Raw genomic sequence first — 17,519 nt, forward strand, 5'->3', positions numbered from 1 at the left:
TGTTGCTTAGGTGTGTCTTCTATTAAGCAGTTTGACACCGTCAGTTGACGCGCATTACAACATGGTCACTCAATTATCTCTATATTCATTGGCATTGATTCGTATGGGTATCTGGTCTGACTCTAAAAGAAATTGTATCGGCGCTGAGAACGGGCCACGATAGGCCAACAAGAAGACAGTCTAATGTGACATCAAATGGTAGTATGTCCGTAGCAGCCTACCACCAAGTGATGGGTCCAGTTCCGCCCATTTGCATCGAGCCCTAGAAAATGGTCAGTGAGAGTTAACAAGATTGATATAAAGAGACCAACAAGAATAGAATACGGAGGGCGCCTCTCCTGTGGAGTTTCATCTGCAACATCTGGTGCATTGGGGATTTGATCGTGCCACTCTTCTGATTCGACTCGGAATCGCACAACTTCTCCTACATCGAAGAAGAATTCTGTTCCCCCTTCACTCTCCCAGATCCATACCTGCTCAGCATAATCACTGCAAGACAAATTAGCATTTCAGATTTGACATGAGGCGAGGACCAGCTCACAATCGGGACTTTTCCATCAGCATTTGGGGAGGGATGAGAATATCATTGAAGAATTCAAGGCCAACTGAAATTTGTTAGCTTTTGACATGCACAGAGTTTTCGTATTGGGAAACGCACTCTTAATTCCGTGTTCTGTGCCACTAGAAATCTTCCCCAGCATGATCTCCCCTTTGAAGGGTCGGAAGACAATCATGCGGAATTTTACTGTGTAATGGTCAATAAAGATCTCAGACTCAAGAAAGGGCTGTGATCATCTACCGTTGACATTAACCAAGCCTGTTCCGTGGCCAATCAAGCCATCAGAAGATTCAAGTAGATCATAGAAGCTGATGCAAAGGCCAATTTTTTGAATGACCTGAAGGACAGAATAAGCATTAAGAACGCAAAATGAAGAGGTTTGAATAGCGCACTTTATTGGCGTATTTTGCATTGATGTTGTCTTCAAGTGCAACTGCACTGAACTTGGAGAAATCCTCGGGCGAGATCTGAATCAAGTCCGATATGGTGGTCTGGTAGCGTTAGAAAAAGTTTTTTTTTATATATATGGGCGTTTTGAACTTACTAGGATAAACATGGCGACGTTGGGGAAGGTGCAACCAGGAGTGTGATCTGATTAGGCAGTGACGAAGTGAATAGGTGCAAATATCTTTTCCTGTTTTACCATTGCCCGTGAAGCAATCAAAAACCCTTCTTGAGATTCTTCGTGCTCCGCCTAGAATCCCGCCGCACGTGACCCCGGAACGGAAGCTTTCAATCTCAACCTTGACAACGCTAATACGCTAAGTTTACGAGATTTTTCTTGTGTTTGTGCTGGAGTCTCCAGCAAAGCTAAAGGCTCTCGTCATGAGCTCGCAGGGATTTTCTTTCCCACCTCCGCCGCCTCCGCCGCCAGTAACTAACCAGGCGCCGGCTCACTCGACTCAACATGGGCAGAACTGGGGTGGACGCGGTGGACATGGCGGAGGTCAGAGGGGACGTGGAAGAGGACAGGGCAACCGAGCTAGAGGAGGAAATCATGCAGAAAGTGGACGACCGCCATCATATCTTCCCCCTGCAGGTTTCAACTACGCGCAACCAATGTATGGCGGATACCCTCAGCCTCTTCCCACTGCACCTTATATGCCTCCCCAACCCTACCATCATGGACAAACGCCGGCCTTTCAGAATTCTCAAAATCCAACTTCGTTCCCATCTCAACAATATCCCCAGTCGGTAGCTCCGGGTAACTATCAACACTACAATACGCCCAACCTTTCCACACCTTACCCTCCCACAACTCCGACGTACATACAAGGCTTACCAGCACCTCCCCATGTCCATCAACCAAACAATCAAGCAATGATGCCCCCAATGCAATGGCGTAATGAGATGCAAGGCGCGGCGCCATACATGGGGCCTCAACCCGGGCAAGCACGAGGGCCACGACCTCATGCGCATGGCAATCAGGGTCCGAAACCCAAACATAATCAGAAGCGGGACCACTCATCCGCATTTAATAAACCTCAATCAACTGCCCCTCGAACTCCCGCGGCGCCTGCTGTCCCAAGCTTCGGTAACCCTCTACCCTCAAAGCCACCACCCGCCGCAGACTCCACATCCAACAGAAAGGCAAAGAAAAGAAAAAGGAAGCACAACCAACTTGGACTGACCCCTAATACCGAAGACCACGAGTCAAGCGAAGAAGAGGCTGATGAAGACGAAGAATCGAAGCTGGCGCAAGGTGGATCAGGCTCAACACCACTTCAGGTCTCATACAAAGGAAAAACGTCTACGTTGCAAACACCGTCCGATATCGCCGCTTGGATTGCAGAGCGGAAGAAGAAGTTCCCCACTCAAGCTCGGGTTGAAGAAAAGAAGAAGTCGATGGAGGAAGCAAAGGCAGCTCGTGAGGCAACCCGTCAACAAAAGCAAAAAGAGCAGCAAGAAAAGCGCAAAGAGCATATCCAAAAGCAAAACGAACACAAGACAGATGCTGCTGCAGATGCAACGACAAACGCGCAGCGCAGGGAGACGATTCGGCGCAACCTTGAACGAGAGGAGAGACGTATTCAAAAAGCTATGGCCGAGACCGAGGCTGCTCGTCTTCGAATGGAAGCTCTACAGAAGGAGGCCTTGAGTCTAAATGCAGACTCTCAAGACGAAGATACGGGTATCACACCCAGGCATCAAGACCTTGCCCCAGCCCCAGTTATCAAAGCCGAACCTGCAAACGCAGTACCAGACTCAGAGCCAGCCCTCAAAACCGAACCCGAAAATGCGGTACCGGAGCCAGCCATTAAGACCGAACCCGAAACTACGGTGCCAGAGGCAACAGTAAAAACCGAGTGTTATGACCCAGTTCCAGAGCCGGCGCAATCAGCCGTCCCCGCTTCCCACGCGACAGAGACGCAGGGAGAGCCTGCGGTCTTACCCGAGTCCTCCAACCCCGAGCACACAATCAAGACTGAGCACCCCAACGACCATGGCCTGGATGGCATGGAGCTCGCATCTGATCATGGGGCCAGTGATTGGACCTCCTCAAGTGCATCTGGCTCAGATTCCGAGTCCGACTCTGGCAGTGAAGGCTCCGCGCCAGAGCAGGCTACTTCACGTCGCACGGGACCAGAGCGAGTGCCGCCCCCACCCCGCGAAGGCAAAAAGACAGTTTGCCGTTATTTTGCACGTAATGGGCACTGTAACCGTGGTGACCAGTGTAAATTCCTTCATGAAAACGACTCTGAGCGAACCTCGAAGGCGAAGGCAAAGCCTATTGAAAAGAAGGAGAAAGAGACGAAACGCAAGGGACTTTATCAAGCTGTGAGTGCCCCATTTTATTGATTTTGCGGCTGCTATTGAAATTGTACTGACATGGATTAGTTGCTGGACCGACAGAGGCAAGACGATGACCGCCGGGCAATGGAAGTGATCGCCTGGCTAGGTCAGAACAATATGTTGGATTGAGGAGGACTTCCAAGGTTGCCCCACATGATACCCCAATGAATTAGCGTCAGAACTGGACGAACTACGAAAAACATTCAGCAAGGAAGTGAGGGAAAAAAAGGTCATAGCTCGGAGGCGTAGGGGGGCTCTGGCCTGATTTCCAACTTGTACGAATAACCGAACCTCAAAAATCGCGTGGCTCCGATAGTACGCGACAAAGAGGAAAAAAAATAAATACAAAATACAAAATTCATGTTCAACCATATCCGTATTTACAATGTCGAATTCTTTTAATCCTTACTTTTTGGCCAAATAATCTAAAATTATCTTCCCAAACGGTAAAATCTCGGATTATCTCTAAAATAGCAAGTTATCTCCGGGTCGAAGTGACTATAGCCGACCGAAGTGGGTATAGTCATTTAAGGTCACGTCCAGTTCAAACCAGTCAAAAGAGGCCATTCCCTGCCAAGCGAGACAACGACACCCGTTAGTGGTCCAAAGAACTCGTGGATCACCGCCACGCTTTCGACATTTCCTTTTTCCCTCTTTTGGACCCTCGCGGGCCCTCTCTGGGATGTACAAGGGCCAATCACTTGCCTTGCTTCCTTTGTATTTGTTTTTCCTCGTCCCTTTGACTTTGCCGGGCTGTGCCTAGCTCCTTATCCATGGGGCACATGCCCTCTTGGTTATAAAGCGAACGCTAAAGAGATCCCGGATGTCCGGCCTTTTCTTCCAGTTTTGCCTCTTTACACGCCTTCCACTCCTTTTGAAGCTTTTGTGATTTCACTCTTTTAATCCGAATCTCTCACTTGGACATTCTATCGTTATTCCCAACCGTTTATATATATATATATATAAATACTAGCCATAATGCGCTTCTTTACCTCCCTCGCTATCGCCGCCATGGCCGCCGTCGTCTCGGCGAACAGCAAGGCTAACCCCTTTAGCATTCCCACCGATGGTTACACCTTCACGACTGGCGAGGCTACTGCCCTGAAATGGGAGCCTACCACCACCGGCACTATTAGCTTGATCCTGCAGTGGGGAGCCGTGCTCAACGGTAACAGCGGCACTGTCATTGCCTGTAAGCCTTACGCCCAAATGACTCAATATTCCCCCGATAAGATACTAACGGCCCCAGCCAACATCGCCAATGACGGCAGCTACACATGGAATGTGCCTTCCAAGCTCGCCGCCGAGCCCGACTACACCATTAAGATCGTCTCGGACGAGGATAGCAATGACTACAACTACATCGGTCGTTTCACCGTCGAGGGTGCCACCGTCTCTGTCTCTTCTTCCAGTGCCAGCTCGACCGCCACATCCACTTCTACCGAGTCCTCCACCGAGTCATCTACTTCCGCTACTCGTACCAGCACCGGCACTAGCACTTCGGAAACCTCGGCCTCGAGCTCTTCCGCCACCACCAGCGGTTCCACCACCTTGACCACTGCTTCCAGCACTGTCGCTAGCACCTCTGCCTCTGCCACTACCTCTGAGAGCTCCAGCACTGCCGAGTCCACCTCGACCAGCGCCAGCTCCTCGGCTGCTTCCCAGAGCGCCGTGCCCACCACCAACGCTGGTATCGCCAACCGTGTCTCCGGTGGCATGCTTGCCATCGTTGCCGGTGCTCTGATGCTGTAAATTACTGTGCATACAGATGTTGTCACCAACGAGACCTTCGAAAGTCACGTTGACATGCTTTATTGATATACATATTTTTTTTCTCTCTTCGCTTCTCTGATTGGCTGTATCTTGAAACAGCCAATTAATTTGTCTTATTGCCTCTGTTCCTTCTTTTAGGGTGCAGTTGTACAAAACATCCCGTTCTTTTGACTACGGTCGGGATTGTGGCTTTGTTATTATTTGATTCTTATACTATTTGTGTGGCCAGCGTTAATGACTGTATACTTCCCTACAATCTAATTCCTATACTTGTATGTTGTATACTCTGTCTGATTTCATATATTAATTCGAACAAATCTGTCAAAATGGCCAGTGGGGGAGGTAATTTATTCGGATCGTCCTGCGTCCACTTTTTTAATTGTAGTCTAATCTCGCTAAATTATTGCTCTTCAAGGGCCCTTAAATACAAAATCTCTTACATTAAGTGACTAGGATGAGACTATTACACTTTACAGAGATTGAATGTTATTTATTCTGACTAAATGCCTCTCATCACAGTAAGGGGGCCTCTCTAACTAAAGTACTCCATACGAAGTAAATAAATAATGATCGACCGGTGGAGAAGGCCATAAGTCTTGGACACACCAAGCAAATTTCCCTGTGTAGTAAGGATTTTCTCTTCCCCACAGCATTGGAGGGATGAGGGGGTTTGACGTTTGATAAGTACAATTTTGAGAGGTTACATTCTGCTTCGTCTTCTTCTTTTTTAACTAGTTTCGACTAGTAACAACTTTGATTTTGGAATGGAATTCTATTGTATTTTTTTTTTTCCTAACTTTGGGATTTTACCTATATTCAAGTCCCAGGTCGATCTCCGCGTGTACCTCGATTATGGGAATGGGAGCAAGCTCGTATACGACGTACTGGCAAGGTTCATTATGTATGTACATGACATGAACACCATATGCATGTACCTTCATAGCTACATAGAACTCCATTCTCAGACATAGTCATTATGATACAAAATATCTTGACCAAGTCTTGGCTTTCCGACTTGGCCCTGTACCTGACTCGTGACCACACACACATGCACCAGGTGCCAGGTCCCCTCTACGATGAAATCTCAATCTGTTGAACGACTTGACGTTTCAGGTCTTCGTGGCCGGTGTCGTTGTTATTTGGACTACCATATCATGTATTTCCAAGATTTAGAGGGTCTGCCCCGTACTTTCTAGGGTTTGGGTTATGGATGCTAGGCACCTGCGATATGAAAACCCAACCCTGGCATCAAAAAGACATCAATCCAATGCATATCTCTTGACACACCGCATGAACAACATGGAAGCCCCCAAAGCAAAATAACTACAGCGCTCAGGTCCAGAGTTAATAATAGTACCCTGATATCGTCATCAAAAGCTCGATTCGAAGCAAGGGTCTTCACAAATCTATCATCGTAGGAACACTCCGCTCCACCTCGTGTCTGCAAAGGAAGCAAGGCTCCTAGCTTTATGCAGGGCTTTGCTAGAAATCCCGAAACATACAGTCCCATCTGATCAATTCATAGGGCGGATTCTGGATTTGATCTCTGATCTATCAATCGCTAATGCCCTTCGTCAAAGAAAATGTGATTGCCTATATGCAATAGATGCAGAAGACATGCAGAAACCGGGGTCTTCGTCATCCACTTTCCTTTGAAATATGAATGGCCCAGCTTACTCTTTTGTGTCACATTAGTGCGCTATGCCATCCGTCATTGGTTGGTTGCTGAGAACGATGACATGACAGCTGGGTTTACAATGATTGAACCCCTAACTTGCAGCAGGGCCCATTGATGGGCCCGAGGATCCGAGATCCCATGAAGAGATTTTGTGTTGAACGAATCTGGGCTGTGCTGCATAATTCGCTTCTTATAAAGGTTCTGTTGCATCCACCCCAGGGATTGGGGGGTTCCTGCTTGCTCAGTAGTGCCATTGAAAGCTCAAGTCAGAACAGTGAACCATTTTTCGGATATAACAATTTTTGGTCAAGTCCTATCAAACGATAACAGGATCTACTATGTTATCCAAATTCCTTCTTGCGTCGGCTGCGACCGTCGTGGCGCTGTCTGGCCTGGCCACTGCCCAGACAAACATCACTGAAAAAGACTGCGCCTCCACATCTGAGTACTCGAAGTGCAACAGGGATGTCGCGGACAAGTGGAGCTCCTGCATCCGAGGCTGTAACGGCAATGGTAACTGTATCGTGGACTGTGGCTGCGACTCCCACCAGCAGTATATCAACTGTATGGCGGAGTCATGCTGGAACCAGGTATGATTTTTATATACCCATTGATTCCAAGGAACATCCAAATTAACGATTTATCATAAACCAATACTAACCATCCCTTCCTCCTCAGGTCTACTCCTGCAAATACCAGCTCTTCGTGCAGCAGTACTTCGCCATTTGTCCCAGCGCCAAAGAGCCAATCCCCTTCTGGCCAGCCCCAGATAACGCGCCGAACCGCTGCTCCTGCGATCTAGGCAAGGTCACCCAAACAACCCTATCATCGCGTAACCAGCAAATCAAATGTATGCGCGATGTCACCGACAAGATCACTGGAGACATCGGCAACATACCAGACCTGTCGAACCTAAACAACGGTCTCGACATTGCCAACCGCGCCTCGGACTGTGCCTGCTGCGGAGCCAGCGCTAGTATCTCCGCGTAAGTGAAGCACACCAAACCGCAACTTTTTTTGTTTGAATCCACTAACTAACCCCCGATCCACAGATCCTGGGATGTCTGCCCCCATACCCAACCCACTCTCGCCGGCGCGGACATGTGGGGAGTCTTCTTCCCCTCCGATCTACCCAATCTATACACCTCACTGCCGAATTGGGCATGGTCGTCATGCGACTCGACGCTCCAGGATACGAAGTGCAAGGACTTGGGTTTCACAGATGCGGACAAGTTCTACAAGCCCGGTGATTTCCCCAACAACGGCACCTCGACCCTGTACGAAGTTGGCGGTACGGTTACGGCGCCTCCTAGCGGTACTGTTCTCACTTGGTCCCAGGCTTCCAGTACTTACACCGTTACTGCCACTGGGTATGACCGAAAGGCCGTTGCTAGTCAAAGTGAATACCGTGCTACGGCTACCGGTACTGATGAAGCGTTTGCGACGCAGACTGCCGATAGCGGTGCTGGGGCTGTGAGGAATGGTGGCCTTGGCGCTGTTGTCGCTGCTGTTTTTGCCGTTGTTATGTTGTAACTTGGTGGTTGAATAAAAGTATGTGTCGATTGTGCTGGCAGGTGAAGGGAAGGAAAAATTGATGTTTCTATGGTATTTCATGATGTGATATGACCGGGTTATGGGATTGTGTGTGGCGTTGACGACTTATATGTTGCATGTCTACTTTAGACTAACTGGAGATAACCTTGGACTGGATCGACTATCCAGATGACGAATAATTCGATGCAAAATTTGCTTGCTCATGTCTTAGGCCGCCATAGTACAGTACGTCCCAAAACCGGTGCAACCCCCTACGCAAGATACGCTAGTCTATATTGGGAGTTCTTCCGGCAGTTGTGTGTATATTTCCTCGTACGTATGTTACATATAAATTTCAAGTATGTATTCCCGTGTAATTTCAATATATCTGAACGTTTCCCATGCCCCCAGCTTTCCTCGGGAGGCGCACTTAACAGTCTATCACGATTGGTCCAACCAAAGATGGCCCCAAACCTCGCCTCTTCATATCGCACCACACTGTACAGAGAGCCTCTTGGACACGCTTCATGACTGCAGTAATATCTTACGGACTAAGGCCTGGAACTTCTACAATCACAGCTCTGAGGATCACAGTAACGTCATAAACACTTACATTAAAAACTCGAGCAACTGTATCCCATGTCATTGGCATTGTAATATGACATCGATGTGCCATCACATTGTGATGCCCTTGATGTGAATACTTATAAAATGTGCCAGCCAGCCGGTGCTTGCACATTACATTGAAATAAGAAAAGTCTCAAGTGGCATATTGGCTTGCTACATCCAAATCTTCTGAGACCTTTCAATAATACGTATATTGTCAAAATGAAGAATATCCTTATACTTACTGGTTTCACTTTCATCCTCGCTGCCGCTCATCAGCCGGTAGAAGACATGTCTGCATCCGCCGCAACCGTGTTTCAACCTGGTGTAACTGGGGGTAGTGATAAGCTCAGTATTTCCCTTTCTACCCGTACGGCCTGACTTTGCTTCGTGGCACCTTATGTTGATTCGAGCTAATCTGGAATGCTAGCGATTACCTGTGGTGGTTTCACCTTGCAGGGGTGTAGCCAATATTGTACGGGATACGGCTTCCCATGCGCTGTGTGTTATCCTAACTCCTGCGATTGCCGTAATGAAGCTTTTGGTGGTGGCTGCTAATTAAGGGCAATTTGTGAGATGTCGGTAGGGCTGTTCACAGTCTCGCGGTCCTGGTGAACTTGGGCGATAAAATTGTTAGCCACAGAATCATCTTGTGATAAATTGAAGGAAACGGCGATCATGTATATAAGGTGTTGAGCAGCCCGGGTAAAAAAAGTTGTGGTCAGTGCACACTTGACATCGATCTTTCTACATCTATCTTTCTATGGAAATGTCACATTCACTGTTCAAGTCAAAATTCTTTAAGCGTTCCAAGTAAAAGCCGACGGCAGATTAGACATTAAATATATATCTTCTAGTTCCTGCCAATATAATTTTTCGATACCGTAACAATCCCTTGATTCGATTGTTTTGAAATTAATATATAGCTATATTAAGAGGCCCTATTAACAGTTATTGACAAACAATCAAAGAAAATAGAAAGGTGGTTGTTGTATTACGTTTTTGTAGTATATCGCATTTACTATGTTTTCGAGGCCACGCCGTCATTTGGACATTAGGAGCTGGAGGGAAGTGATAGGTCGCCAGATTCTCGACACACCCAGCTCTCGTGTTTGACTTATTTGCATTTTCATGGAAGTTCTAGCTCCCCTTGGATCGCCAATACAGTTACGAGACGAAGCACCGTATTTAATAAAAGTAAATCACAGTATCGAGACTGGTACGGGAATATTATTATCCCGGGACTATTCCTGCTATGGTCTGTTGTCTCTTGGCTATATAATCACTCGAAGAGTGTAGCCAGTTGCACCAGTTTCGGGACGTACTGTACCAAACTTAGACATATATAGTATGCAACGACCAAAACTCTACAAGTTGGCCCTTTTCAGCCATCTGCCCGTCCGTTGCATCAATATACTTCGGGTGTTAGAAGTTTGGACACGCGAATGCACGATTCAAGCTCACGCACCCCCAGTGTTGCTGATATTACTCAATCTACTTGGATTATGGTGTGCCGACTGGTGATGGATGACTACGACATTGCGAATGCGATCAATTTGAAGGGAAAAGAACGATGCTCTTCTGAATTGTAGCCTGCAGAGCAGCCATAAAAATTATATATAAAAAGACCCCGAAACCGCCTAGAACAACGCCAGTTACTCCGTAAATATCGGTATCAAACGTTGGAACCATGGCCCGCTAGACAATGCACGGACACCGTGATCGGTATCCTGTAGGACGACAAGAAAAACATAAAATCCACAAAAGCAAAGCAAGAGACGAAACAATCATGCAACCCACGACGGGACAACCCGTTTCAGGAACTTCATGAACTTCCAGAACCCAACCGCATACTCCTGATTGCCATGTGGGTCCACGACACGCTCAGGGAACGCAATGCCGGCACCGAACAGTCCAGGAATAACGGACGAACGACCGGGCTCGTGGAAAGTGCCACTATCATGATCGAAGCTCATAAGAAGAGGCGCACCGTTTTTTGAGAGCTCAGGGAGCGAGGTACGGGTATACCCAACCGCCTGGACAAGATAGTCACATGCGGGCAAGTACTTGTGGTACTGAGCAGACTCGATCTCTTGGCCACCGGCGCAGTCAATCTTGGTCAGCACCTGGCCAGCGCGCGAAGTAGCGAGCTTCTCGTCTTCTAGCTCGGAGCGAGCAAAGTCCGCAGCCAAGCCCTTGAGACCGGTGTTGTCGCGAAGTATCCAGCCGTCCTTATACTCTGCGTAGCGGAGGGGATGGCGGGTGAACCACGTAATGCGTAGCAGAGGGTGGGAGGTTTGGGCGAGATTGGTGAGGTTTAGGATGGCGAGAATGGCGCTGTGAGATGCGCCGACGATGGCGACGGAGATAGGTCTGTCTGAGGGGATTGTTTCTGCTAGCTCGGTGGGCTTGAGGACCACGTCGAGGTCCAAGCGGTGGATGGCCAGTCCCGGGACGGGGATGGGGGCCGTTGTGGGGAAGGAGCCTGTGCAGAGGATCAGGCGGGTAGTCTCAACGGTCTCAAGATCTTCGCTTGAATTCTGTTTGATGCAAACTGTCCAGTTGGAGGTCTGTATTATGATGTCATAATTAGTCTTCCTGTGTGATAGAGAATTAGATGTGCAACAAAATCACTAACCGTTTCGTTGAGGTTGGCTGATTTGACAAAGCCATGGCATGCATATACTTCCTCCATCTTCATAAGACCGTCTGTCAGGCTACGAACCATATCCGCTGCGAAGCCAAGGGTGCAGGTAGATTCTTGATCGAGTTTGGCCAATTTGGTGAATGCATTAGGTGATTTTGTGTTATCGATCACTTTCTGGAAAGGTTGTGTGGCTTTTGCGAATGCTTGGAATAATGAGACCTTGGTGTTGCTGGAGGTATCTTGTTAGTATCTTGCGGCTTGTGTTTAGTTGCGAGGGATCGGGCACAAACCTGGGAACTTCGCGATACTTGCTGTGGACTCTCCCGGCCTCAAAAGAAGGATCAATCCATGTGATTGTACCGAGCTGACGCTCCAACAAGTTTCCCATGACGGCAACTCCAGCTGGACCAGCTCCTACAACGACCGCCGCGCATTTCCGAGTAGCCATGTTGAGAGTTGTGGTGATTGGAATATGGGAGCAAGAATAGGAAAGCAACGATAGGAACGATTGAAAAATGTAGAAAGAGAAAGAGTTGTAAACTGGCGTTTATTTGAGTAACTAAATAAATAGAATGACAATAGATATCACGACGGGGTTTGTGACGGGGTTTAAAAGGGGGCCAAGACCCAGGGGACGACATCATCGGCGATGGAATGCGTACGTAGTGTTTGGATCGCGAGTACCTTCATGCAGATAACGCAACCAGCGTCCAGTCAGGACATCGCTATAGAGCGGGAACCTTCATTATTTTCCAGTCAAAGGTTTCCTCCCAATATCCCATGACACATGTGTAGCTCTCGTACGAGATGGGTCGGCGTTCTATCGACGCGTATCGGCCAATGCATCTTGTCCCGCATGTGGGGATCTTCAAGCTAAAATTGGCTTCATATTTGGCGGGAAGTTTGAGACGGCGACTCATTCGGTGACTCATCGGGGACTTTCAATCGGCGACTGAGACCCACTGTGCGCTTCCCGTCGGCAGGATGTCGGCACGATTCATGTTAGTATGTGAGGAGGTACTCATGGGATGAACATCATATTCATGGCATAGGTGAAAATATCGCAAGTCCACGGTTGGGCCGCATGATGACTAGCATCAGCGAAAGAAGAAAAAAAACTCAGGAAAGCAGTTCGAGGAGGCGGTTGGCTTTATATTGTGTTGTTTTGGCGTCGATCAGGCAGTCTTGGCAGAATGGCGTGATTGATTTTAGGCTTCAAAGCCAATCAGCGCTTAGCAAGTATATGTATGGAGTATATCGATGTACAATGTACAACCGTCCAGGGCTGGGGTACGGAGTATATATCTGAAAAGATAAGATGGGGTATAAGATGTTCTTCTCTTCTGTCAGGTCATTGAGTACTCGTATAAGTCGAAAACCCAATACCAGACAAGGTCCATATCTACAGATCTGTAGTTGTTCTTGGTTCAACCGCTGTTCCCTCATACAACCCAGTATATCCTCACACTCGCTCGACAAACGGTGTTTGACCAGCCAGGAAATCTTGCCCGGGCCCAAACGGCAATCGAATCGCCAACCTCCAACTCACGCACTCCACGTCCATCAAGTGTAAGCCGCCCACGACCCAAATTCTTCTCAATCTCAAACGCCTCGGGGGAGTCTGCCTGGATATCGTCTCGATAGTCCCAAACAATTCTATTGTGCTGCATATCGCTCACGTGGGCTCCATTGACTTGCAATTTGTTGTCACGGGGCAAAAGCAGCGCATCCGCTTCGGTATAGTGTTTCCGGACTTGTCCACGCTCATTGTCAAGAATCTCTTGCTCGGTTCCATTGACATACATGTTCTTTGTGTGGGCGCCGTGAATAACTTCTACGTCAAACCAAGTCCATGAGAACTCATACATGTTGTCGCGGCGTCGCCCGCCGCCTTGGTCGTGAGATGAGATATTGAAGACTATCTTGCGACAAGGGTGTGCCCCGCGATGAGGTAAGGGGGTAGGACTCGGTTCTTGCCCTAAGCTCTAACAGAAACGGATTATCAGCACGGGCTCATCAAATAACGCTAGAACGGATAGATATACATTCCGATCATAGCAGAGAGGAACTGTTTTTAGCAAAACTTGATCACAGTCTTTCTGAATGGTCCGCTGAGTCTGCATTTTTTGCTCTATCGAAGGCCAATATTCCGCAGCATCGACGATCATATCGATGAGCTCCTCAGGAAGGCCGCGCGGGAGCTTCCACTGCAATAAATGCCGAACATTGAGTACATCCACCAAGGTGGGATTGAACACTTCAGGTTCTGGATCTGGAATACACTCGTCCGATCCATCAGAATCTGCGCTGTTTGTATTTGCAGAGGGTCGGCCATGGGACCGGCGCAGGTTTCCCGGGCGAGCTCCGAAAGGCAACATAATGGTAGTAACGGGGCTTTTTAGGTGCTGACTTGAAAAAAGGGTTCGTGACACCTGGACGCGTATAGACGTCACCGTTGGGCTTTGCGGTGAAGTTGATGATTCGGCTTAGGCAACGGCGCCACCACATATACAACCAGTTAAATACGAACCGCACGAACTTTCTTTTCGCTCTGAACTTCCCGGCCCCAGGAGTTACTGCTTTGGCTTTTGTTCTTATCGAATCGTTCGTATACCTCACCCCCGCATAATATATGGACGAGGCTTGGAAGTGGTTGATTTTGGACCGTTGTAGCTATTCTTTCCAAGGTTGTCGAAAGAATTTCAAAGTAGAGTGACATTTAAAGAGAGTAAATAATGGATGGTGGGAAGAGAACATGTACATGTGATTGATCAGTCGATCGTCGAGGTACCGTCTACGTCGATTGTTGACAATGACGTCAATGTCTCAAGTTATACTACGTTACTGGAATACCCGGTATACGCGGTACATACATCTCCAGGGCTGGAAATTACTACATGTAGATGCTCAAGATATGCATGTCTGGTCTCGAATTTTGTGTTCTTCGTACAATATATTCAAATGCCCTTCCTAACGCCCATAAGAGATACAATATGGCTTCTTTTATTTTCAGCCCCGTCTGCCACCCGCAGCTTTGTATGCGGCAGCCCGCTTGCTGCTTCTACTTTCTCGCTTGGCCTTCGAGCCACGGCTCTTTTGCTTCATCTTGATGGAGGATGATCCCTCGGTAGCGCGGTGACCCTCAAACACGAAAGAGTTGCCGGCAATGGTACTGTTGGCATCGGCCTTCACCTTAGCCGCACCTGCTCGGCCTAGGAGTCTGTTGGCACGTCCTTGCATCGTCTTCTGGGCTTCGTCGACACGAGACTTCTTAGTCTCAGGACCAGAGGGTTCGCGCTTCTTGGCGACCTTGCGGGCCCGAGTGACACGCAGCTTGCGGGGGAGCATGGGCGGGAAGTTCTTTCCATTGAGCGGAAGAGACTCCTCAACACCATTGCCATCGTAGAACTGGACATAGGCAAATCCTTTACCAACACGAGTGGTGCTGTCACGGATCACGCGCACGAACTCGACGTTCTTCTTGATGGCCTTCTTGTCCTTGCCTCCGGTGTGGGCATTGAAAATCCGCCAGAGACCCTCCTCAATATCCGCAGGAGCACGAGCCTTCTTCTTCTTGCCGGTCTTCTCGTCCTCTTCGGGGGTCTCGCTATCAATGAAAGACAGGTTGCCGACAAAGACGCAGCGCTTGTGGTCAATTTCTGCCGGGTGAGCAAGGCTATCAACTCGCAAGTGACGGTCCAAAACAATGGAGCCGTTCAAGGCGGCGGGGGCCTTGCGGGCAGCAAGGAGGGTGGTGTAGACAGCGTATGCGTTGGTGCTGGGGGTGGTCTCATCAAGAATCTCGCGCTTCGCAAAGGAAGCACGCTTGGGAATACCACCACCGCTGGCGAATGCAACAGAGCGGAAACGGATCGACTCGATCTTGTGCGGGCCGGTGGATTCAGGAAGCGTCGAGCAGAAAGAGGCCAGGTGCCTGAGAAGTGTCTTTTTGGCGGTTTTAGACCTGATAGCCTCGGTAGAGACGTTGCCTAGGAAGACAGTGCGGTTGGATTTCTCAATTTCGTCGGTCTTAGCGGAGCCAGTCAAGCTCTCGTGCACAGGTACAGGAGCGGTATCCTCCTCGTCACTAGATTCTGATGTCGAGGCTTTATCGGAGTCCTCGCCTTCCTCATCTTCTTCATCATCTTCGCTACCTTCTTTTTCGGTTTTCTTTTGGCGCTTAGCTTGCTCAGACTTCCTCTTTTCCTCGTCCTTCTCCTCCTCCTTTGCAATGCGACGCATATATGTCTCCTCGACTTCCTCGCCCGCACTGCCACGCTTGCGTTTCCGGTTCTGTATGTCGGTAGGTTGTTCTTCTTCCTTTGCAGCCTCAGAATCACTTTCTTCGGAAGCGTCCTCCATTACTTCATCGCCTGATGCAGATGATTCCTCCTCTTCAGCAGCATCATCTTCGTCCTTTTTCGCCCGTTGGATGGGCTCAGCATATTTGATCACGGGGGCTTGCACAGGACCAGCCTGTAGAATGTCAGTTCAAAATTCATTAATTGCACATGAAACAAACATACACTTTGCGCAAAAAGCGAGGACAATGCCGGGTCCAGAGATGCACCACCGAAGGGAAGAGTGCTAGCGGACTTGCTGGCCTTCTCCTCCGTCTTGGACGAAGACTTTGACTTTTTGCCCATTTTGATGTGTTTGGTCTGTATTATAGGCTAAAAGTGAGCGACCAAGACGTGGGGTTGTTGCGATTGACACTTGCACCGATGATAGCTCCGACTTTTTTTTTTCCTCTAGTTTCTGCTTATCGGGTCTTGGCATTGAAAGCTGCTTATCACATGACTGATAGTACCTATGTAGGTAGGTACAATTTGAGAGTAGATGTTCCTAGTTACCATGTAAGGTACATCGCACATTGTATATAATAGATATGCATGAATCCCACCTATGCAGGCTTTCTGTATTACTTACTCTTCTTATATATAACTAGTACTCGCTATGAATTCCAGGCTGGGGGGTTATTGTTTAGGATTGCGTCGTGTATGATGCATTTATACACCGTCTAACATTGTGATATCCGGGGGCATATCCTTTGTTCTGTATTCCTTCCATGCTTCTATGGCGTAAAAGTGCAATAACAACATATCCTTATACAAGATGGCCCATCTCATTCCAACTACGTCAGATACAGTCTCACGTGATTTGCTTTTTTCTTCGGGCGGTGAAGGTTGCCCTCGCCGGAACGCAACGCGGCAGAATCAGCGGTCACTCGCTTCTGTTGCTGCACCCCATCTGAGCGATCTGCTGCTTTTGTCTGCTGAAACCCCCTCTTTCGGCTGTGATTTCCCATCCTTGATCATTGTTTTGGTCTTTATTACGATCCCTGGCCACTTCTTCATGCCGTCAACCCCCCTGCGACTCGGTACGCTCGTCTTGTCCGCTTCCTAGCCATCCTCCCCTCGTCCTCCAGTGTCGGTCTGCGCAGGATTCGTCGGACCGAAAGCTTTTTCGGGTTACAATAGTGGTGATACGCGTGGGCTTGAACCTAGGCCGTAACTTGCGTTCCAGGAACGCGGTGGTTTTGGGAATCGTGCTCGGTCGCGAGCAGCTGTGCTCATAACCGGCGTCGCTCCCGGCGCATTGTTGAAACGGTACGTCGCTTAAGGTTCTACATCAACCCCAGAGTTTCATCTGGTTATTTTTCGCGAGAAGGGAGTGTCTCTGTGTCTTCTAGAACTACTGTGATCGGTACATTTGCTTTGCGCGGCCTCCAGTCCCTACGCTGAGCGATTGTTACCGACTCTGGGGGCGTTCGATGATCAATCTCCGCACCACCGCCTTCTGGAGGCGCTGACCTATCTCTCGCACCCACCAACCACTTTTTACCCACCCACTCCTTCTCCCATTGGTTTTGCCGAGTTGACATGGCAATTGAGCTAATTCGATCCGTGGTTTCTCCAGATTCTCGATCG

The 17,519-nt window shown here is 48.7% G+C and overlaps 9 protein-coding genes across 9 annotated transcripts; 4 read left to right on the plus strand and 5 right to left on the minus strand.

Moving 5' to 3' along the window:
• Positions 1-73: 73 nt before the first annotated feature.
• Positions 74-1,150, minus strand: N7487_007966 (DNA-directed RNA polymerase III subunit RPC25). The gene is made up of 7 exons (XM_056875696.1): positions 1,104-1,150; positions 952-1,050; positions 800-896; positions 659-745; positions 542-605; positions 312-489; positions 74-262 (listed from the first exon to the last, which is right to left on the minus strand). The coding sequence occupies exons 1-7, from the start codon at positions 1,113-1,115 to the stop codon at positions 218-220; spliced, it is 582 nt and encodes a 193-aa protein (XP_056727884.1). The 5' UTR covers positions 1,116-1,150; the 3' UTR covers positions 74-217.
• Positions 1,151-1,384: 234 nt separating this feature from the next.
• On the plus strand, positions 1,385-3,481 carry N7487_007967 (CCCH zinc finger protein; the record flags this gene model as incomplete). Its single annotated transcript, XM_056875697.1, has 2 exons — positions 1,385-3,337; positions 3,398-3,481. 2 exons carry the CDS (start codon positions 1,385-1,387, stop codon positions 3,479-3,481), a joined length of 2,037 nt encoding a protein of 678 aa, XP_056727885.1.
• Positions 3,482-4,330: 849 nt separating this feature from the next.
• N7487_007968 (GPI anchored serine-threonine rich family protein) lies at positions 4,331-5,104 on the plus strand (the record flags this gene model as incomplete). Its single annotated transcript, XM_056875698.1, has 2 exons — positions 4,331-4,544; positions 4,602-5,104. 2 exons carry the CDS (start codon positions 4,331-4,333, stop codon positions 5,102-5,104), a joined length of 717 nt encoding a protein of 238 aa, XP_056727886.1.
• A 2,037-nt stretch (positions 5,105-7,141) lies between these two features.
• On the plus strand, positions 7,142-8,336 carry N7487_007969 (uncharacterized protein; the record flags this gene model as incomplete). The annotated part of the gene is made up of 3 exons (XM_056875699.1): positions 7,142-7,393; positions 7,482-7,789; positions 7,856-8,336. The coding sequence occupies 3 exons, from the start codon at positions 7,142-7,144 to the stop codon at positions 8,334-8,336; spliced, it is 1,041 nt and encodes a 346-aa protein (XP_056727887.1).
• A 2,393-nt stretch (positions 8,337-10,729) lies between these two features.
• Positions 10,730-12,037, minus strand: N7487_007970 (uncharacterized protein; the record flags this gene model as incomplete). The annotated part of the gene is made up of 3 exons (XM_056875700.1): positions 10,730-11,512; positions 11,581-11,818; positions 11,880-12,037. 3 exons carry the CDS (start codon positions 12,035-12,037, stop codon positions 10,730-10,732), a joined length of 1,179 nt encoding a protein of 392 aa, XP_056727888.1.
• A 994-nt stretch (positions 12,038-13,031) lies between these two features.
• Positions 13,032-13,967, minus strand: N7487_007971 (uncharacterized protein; the record flags this gene model as incomplete). Its single annotated transcript, XM_056875701.1, has 2 exons — positions 13,032-13,574; positions 13,635-13,967. The coding sequence occupies 2 exons, from the start codon at positions 13,965-13,967 to the stop codon at positions 13,032-13,034; spliced, it is 876 nt and encodes a 291-aa protein (XP_056727889.1).
• Positions 13,968-14,598: 631 nt separating this feature from the next.
• nop12 (rRNA-processing protein NOP12) lies at positions 14,599-16,261 on the minus strand (the record flags this gene model as incomplete). The annotated part of the gene is made up of 2 exons (XM_056875702.1): positions 16,116-16,261; positions 14,599-16,065 (listed from the first exon to the last, which is right to left on the minus strand). Exons 1-2 carry the CDS (start codon positions 16,233-16,235, stop codon positions 14,599-14,601), a joined length of 1,587 nt encoding a protein of 528 aa, XP_056727890.1. The 5' UTR covers positions 16,236-16,261.
• Positions 16,262-16,704: 443 nt separating this feature from the next.
• Positions 16,705-16,995, plus strand: N7487_007973 (uncharacterized protein; the record flags this gene model as incomplete). Its single annotated transcript, XM_056875703.1, has 1 exon — positions 16,705-16,995. One exon carries the CDS (start codon positions 16,705-16,707, stop codon positions 16,993-16,995), a length of 291 nt encoding a protein of 96 aa, XP_056727891.1.
• A 247-nt stretch (positions 16,996-17,242) lies between these two features.
• On the minus strand, positions 17,243-17,473 carry N7487_007974 (uncharacterized protein; the record flags this gene model as incomplete). The annotated part of the gene is made up of 1 exon (XM_056875704.1): positions 17,243-17,473. The coding sequence occupies one exon, from the start codon at positions 17,471-17,473 to the stop codon at positions 17,243-17,245; it is 231 nt and encodes a 76-aa protein (XP_056727892.1).
• Positions 17,474-17,519: the final 46 nt, after the last annotated feature.

The sequence above is a fragment of the Penicillium crustosum genome (assembly GCF_028827405.1).
Source record: "Penicillium crustosum strain IBT 35664 chromosome Unknown utg000003l_segment0_segment0, whole genome shotgun sequence".
Lineage (NCBI taxonomy): Eukaryota > Fungi > Ascomycota > Eurotiomycetes > Eurotiales > Aspergillaceae > Penicillium > Penicillium crustosum.